We start from the raw sequence: 6253 nt of genomic DNA on the forward strand, positions 1-6253 counted from the left end.
AGTTGTGTTTCTTTTGCGAAGGGGATAAGGGGTTTCTTGTTCAAAAAAATGTGCCGCAAGGGTAGTGGTAGTTCTTCCTGTCTGACCACCCCTTCTACCTTTCGATCTATTTTCCTGACCTCTGTTTCTCCCCCTATATGGCTTATCTCTTTCCGAGTCCGAAACGGTCCCTTTGTTCAGAACTCAGGAAGAGATATGCCTTGTTATCTCCGAAATCCTGTAGGTCCCTAGCGAATTGTCGATGTTTCCTTTAAGTGGAATTGAAAACGTTCCACTCTATTCTGCAGTTGTTTCTCTTTATTGCAGAAATCAGGTTCTTGGTGAAACTTTTTGGTTGTTTCAATCTGTTCTTGTAACCTATATTCCAGTTGTTCTAATGTGTTCTTCTTTTCTTCTAATAAATGCATGAATTTAATTGAGCTACTAGTCACCTCCTTCTCCCATTTGTTCATGAGGCTAGGGCTCCTGCATCGTTTGGCTGGAGTCACGGTAACGCGTAGGCCCTTAGGAACAATCCCTTGTTTTATGTAATTAGTTAGGCTTTGTACTTCCCACCAGGAGGATATAATTGTTATATTGGTAATATGAAAAGATGGTTTTCAAGAACAGAAAGTGCCCTAACAGAGTCCGCAAACTCTGGGATCCATGGCTCAATTCTTACACAAAATGCTCTCCCTTAACCTTGTAGGTTCTGAGGCAACTGCATAACATGTGTACAGTAGAGGTGTGTAGGGGGTGTAAATTTCACCTGGTCTCCAGTTTAGTTGGTTGAGGTAGTAGAAATCCAGAGATGTGTTTTGGGTCAGCAAGGCATAGCTTGCAGGATATGGTTTGTTTAAGTTATATGGGCTGGATTTCTTTGGACTGGGAGACAGGTTGGTAGTGGGAGTCTCTCAGTCCACACCCACAGTCCAGTACAAGTATTCCCCTGGCCAGCTGCAATAATCACTGAGCGAAAAAGCAATCCTCAGTGTGTGTTTGTGGGAGGAGAGAAGGAAGCCTGCGAAGGCTCTGTGTGGTCCCAGCTAGGAGGGCTGGGGGGCCGCAAAGCTGAGTAAGGCCTGAGTTTGGAGGGTCCGGTGATGCCTGGAGAAGAGGGGCATCACGTAGTCAGAAACGGGAGGATTGGTGGACCGAGACCCCAATGGGTTGCATTGGTCGCAGTCTGACCGCATGGCTGAGTGAAGCTGAATACCGCAGTGTGAACACTGAGCTAGAGATGAATTAGGGAAAACCTCTGTATAGTGAGCACCTAGCTGGGCAAAGAGTTATTGTTTTGTGTTGATGTAACACGTTGTGATGTGAAGCTGCGACTTCACCGTGCCAAGTGATGCCAGACTTGGAAGTTTGATGCAACAAAAACCAAAAGATAAATTTAAACACAACTATACAAGTTTTAAAGCAAATATTTTTAATAATTGGAAACAAGTTTTAATATTTAGTTAAATAAATGAATGTAAAATATTTTCTGCACATGGTGGATATACAGGTGAGTTATCTGTATTATATTTGCTTTTTAGATAAGAGCAATTGATTGGTCAGTACATACATTTCATAATCATCATTTATGAATCTTGGTGTGATAGGTCTTTACTTTGACTGTAAGTGATATTTTTCTTTAGTTTAACGAAAGAAAATGGTTTCTCCCCCTGTGTGAGTTCTTTGATGTTTAGAAAAATTTGATTTGTGGGTAAATATTTCCCAAATTCGGGACATAAAAATGGCTTTTCCTTTGTGTACATTCTCTTATTCTAACAAAATTTGATTTCCATTTAAAACATTTCCCGCATTAAGAACATGAATTCTCTCCTGTGTGAATTATCTGATGTGTAACAAGATTTGATTTCCTGTTAAAACGTTTCCCACATTCTGAACATGAATATGGCTTCTCTCCTGTGTGAATTATCTGATGTGTAACAAGATTTGATTTCGAAGTAAAGCATTTCCCACATTCTGAACATGAAAATGGCTTCTCCCCTGTGTGACTCCTCTGATGTCTAACAAGCGCTGACTTGTGGGTAAAACATTTCCTACATTCAGAACATGAATATGGCTTCTCCCCTGTGTGACTTCTCTGATGTTTAGCAACATCTGATTTCCAAGGAAAACATTTCCCACATTCTGAACATGAATATGGCTTTTCCCCTGTGTGACTTCTCTGATGTTTAACAACATCTGATTTCCAAGTAAAACATTTCCCACATTCTGAACATGAATATGGCTTCTCTCCTGTGTGACTTCTCTGATGTGTAACAAGATGTAATTTCCTGTTAAAACATTTCCCACATTCTGAACATGAGAAAGGCTTCTCTCCTGTGTGAATTATCTGATGTGTAACAAGATGTAATTTCCTGTTAAAACATTTCCCACATTCTGAACATGAGAATGGCTTCTCCCCTGTGTGAGTTCTCTTATGTGTAACAAGATTTGATTTCTTGTTAAAACATTTCCCACATTCTAAACATAAAAATGGCTTCTCTCCTGTGTGAATTCTCTGATGAATGAGAAGAGCTGATTTAGAACTATAATTTTTCCCACATTCTGAACATGAAAACGGCTTGTCCCCCGTGTGACGTCTCTCATGTTTAAGATGATTTGATTTCAACGTAAAACACTTACCACATTCTGAACATGAAAATGGCTTCACCCCTGTGTGAATTCTCTGATGTTTAACAAGATCAGATTTCTGGATGAAACCTTTATTACATTCTGTACATGTAAATAGCATCGACCCAGTGTGGCATCTCTGATGTATAACAAGATCTGATTTCTGGTTATAACATTTCCCGCAATATGAACATGAAAACGGCTTCTCCCCTGTATGATTTCTCTTATGCCTAACAAAATCTGATTTCCAAGCAAAACATTTCTCACATTCCGAACATGAATATGGCTTCTCTCCTGTGTGAATTCTCTGGTGCGTAACAAGAGTGTTTTTTAAAGCAAAACATTTCCCACATTCTGGACATGAAAATGGCTTCTCCGTGTTTTTCATAGCATCAGATGATGGATTTTTGCTGTGAATGTCAGAGGGTACATCTGTGATAATGGCATGTTTTTCATAGGTATCTTGTGTGACAACATGATCATCTGCTTTAAAATGTGAAGACACCAGATGTACTTCTGAGCTCCTGCTACAGTCATCTGTCAAAAAGAAAAAAAACTTTATAATTTTGAATAATATAACCTTAGAATGATAGTTATTATATTGTATTATATTTATGTAGAAAATGTCCTTTGAATTTGCAAAGCATGGAGCAAAATGTAATTGTCAACTGAGATATTAATGGCAAAACAGATCATTAGCTATCAATAGACCTCCGATCAAGGACCAGTAGATCATGAGGTTAGGTCATCAGGCTGTTCTTTTGTACTTTCCCACTTTTGGGTTGAAGCCAGCAACTTTATAGGTTTCAATGTGTCTACCACCACTCTTTTCTAGTGAAAGGCTCTATCTATATATTGTGGTAATGTGGACAGTGCGGGAAAGCATGTGTATCCCACCGAGATACCTCAGCTGGGCGAGATAACTAAAATCCAGAAACCTGCAGTGGTCTTAGCAAAGTATAGTTTACTGTGACAGTTTTGTATACATTTTCTTCTGGGCTGGATTTTACTTGGATTGGCGGATAGGTATGGTAGTGGGATTGGCCAGTCCACACCCTTCCGGCACAGGTATTCCCTTTCACCTGAGGTGATCGCAGGTGAGGCCCGCTCTAATCAAGCATTTAAAAATATTGGGATCTGCACACCTTTAAATAGGATGGGTGCTCAGAGGATCAAGCAATAGTAGATAGGAATCTATGGGACACCACACGTTTTGATATTAAAGATAATGGTTTTAATTCCTTAATTCATTATTTTGTCTTTACAACAGTTTGTGTTATTCCACATCCAGCATTTTACATATTGAGCATGGCATAGGGTCGTATATAGGTGTCCCGAAGTTTCGGTCATTCATGACCTTTATCAAGGGATCTGCGGCCCATGTATCAGTGTTTGAGGCTGGATACACCGATACATGGACCGCAGATCCCTTGATAAAGGTCATGAATGACCGAAACTTCGGGACACCTATATACAACCCTATGCCATGCTCAATATGTAAAATGCTGGATGTGGAATAACACAAAGTGTTGTAAAGACAAAATAATGTATTAAGGAATTAAAACCATTATCTTTAATATCAAAACGTGTGGTGTGCCATAGATTCCTATCTACTATTGCTCTAATCAAGGAGGCATAAAACCAACCCTCTGTGTGTTAGTCAGGGGGAAGGAAAGGCTGAGGAGGCCTGAGAGTGAGAGAGAAAGGCTGAGGAAGCTTGAGTTTGGGGGACCTAGCAACGCCTGCGGAGAGAGGGTCGCACGGCCAGAGTCAGGCGTACTTCTGGGCCACAATCCCCCAAAGGTACTGATGTTGTTGTCACAGACTGGAGGCTGCTGGACTGTTTGGGCTGAGAAAACCGCATCTGATCACGTGTTTGATCTGTGTTCTCTAGAGGTGAGTTAGGGAATGAATTATGTATTAGGTAGTGCTAGACGGGCAGGAATTATTTTGGTTGCTGTATTGTGCAAAAGTGCTAGAAAATAAAGGATCGTTTGGACTTCAATCCGGTTGTCTGCGAGAAATCTGTAATTGAGACCTCCTGAGAGAGAGCAATCCCATACAATATATATAAAGAAGGACGTATATATGTGTGTGTGTGTGTGTATGTATGTATGTATGTATGTGCAGCGACCAGGCCGCAGAAGCAATATGTGAGAGTAATGGTGGGCCGATGGGGGTAGTAGCAGTTTGACTCACTATTAGTAGCGCTCCCTGTGCAGGTGTGCAGTAAATGGAAAGACAGCACCAGTTCCTTCGGGGCACACTCTGTTATCCAGGGACTCCGACTAGATGGTGGTTGACGTGCCCTTGGTGGTGTGGGTGCCGTGGAGGGAGGGTCCCTGGTGTTCGTGACTAGTGATGAGCAGCAGGGGCTATATTTGAATTCACAATATTGCACGAATATTTTGTAGAAGATTTTTTTATTGAATGCGAAAAATCGGCAATGTAAAAATCGCGTAATGCGAATTCGTAATGCGAAATACAGGCGTGGGTCACTTTGGCTACATTTTTCAAGCTGGTATAAGTTTCCAGAGACTGGAGAAAATGGTTCGCACGGCAGAACATTAGAATAGCTTTATATGCAGATAGAGTCAAGTGCTCCAATATATTCGCGATTACACTAATTGGCAGTGATTAGAATATTTTTTCGCACTACTTGCAACCTCACATTTTAGCAGTGCTCAAAGCATAATCCTATATATTTTTTCACACGCTACCGTGCATCTCCAAGTTTAATTCTGTCCGTAAAAGGAAACCTTTCATCCAGGGCCTAAATACTAGGCCTACAATTTATATTCAGCTAAATCTGTGGTTACTGCAGTGGCTGGACAAGTTTTATAGTGTCCGTCAAGGCATAGTTTTTGTTCTGGGTTGAAATTCAATTCCCAATTTTTTTTTTTCTTAATGTGGTGAACGGTAACAATGAGGAAAACATCTAGTAAGGGACGCAGATGCGGACATGGTCGTGGTGGTGTTAGTGGACCCTCTAGTGCTGGGAGAGGACGTGGCCGTTCTGCCACAGCCACACGTCCTAGTGTACCAACTACCTCAGGTCCCAGTAGACGCCAGAATTTACAGCGATATTTGGTGGGGCCCAATGCCGTTCTAAGGATGGTAAGGCCTGAGCAGGTACAGGCATTAGTCAATTGGGTGGCCGACAGTGGATCCAGCACGTTCACATTATCTCCCACCCAGTCTTCTGCAGAAAGCGCACAGATGGCGCCTGAAAACCAAGCCCATCAGTCTGTCACATCACCCCCATGCATATCAGGGAAACTGTCTGAGCCTCAAGTTATGCAGCAGTCTCTTATGCTGTTTGAAGACTCTGCTGGCAGGGTTTCCCAAGGGAATCCACCTAGCCCTTCCCCAGCGGTGGAAGACATAGAATGCACTGACGCACAACCACTTATGTTTCCTGATGATGAGGACATGGGAATACCACCTCAGCACGTCTCTGATGATGATGAAACACAGGTGCCAACTGCTGCGTCTTTCTGCAATGTGCAGACTGAACAGGAGGTCAGGGAGGAAGACTGGGTGGAAGACGATGCAGGGGACGATGAGGTCCTAGACCACACATGGAATGAAGGTCGTGCCACTGACTTTCAGAGTTCGGAGGAAGAGGCAGTGGTGAGACCGAGCC

General features: G+C 42.1%; 1 protein-coding gene across 1 annotated transcript; it reads right to left on the reverse strand.

Moving 5' to 3' along the window:
* Positions 1-1426: 1426 nt before the first annotated feature.
* Positions 1427-3132, reverse strand: LOC121004501 (oocyte zinc finger protein XlCOF7.1-like). Its single transcript, XM_040436762.1, has one exon. It carries the CDS (start codon positions 2993-2995, stop codon positions 1790-1792), a length of 1206 nt encoding a protein of 401 aa, XP_040292696.1. The 5' UTR covers positions 2996-3132; the 3' UTR covers positions 1427-1789.
* Between the last annotated feature and the right edge of the window lie 3121 nt (positions 3133-6253).

Source organism: Bufo bufo, chromosome 6 (genome assembly GCF_905171765.1).
Source record: "Bufo bufo chromosome 6, aBufBuf1.1, whole genome shotgun sequence".
Lineage (NCBI taxonomy): Eukaryota > Metazoa > Chordata > Amphibia > Anura > Bufonidae > Bufo > Bufo bufo.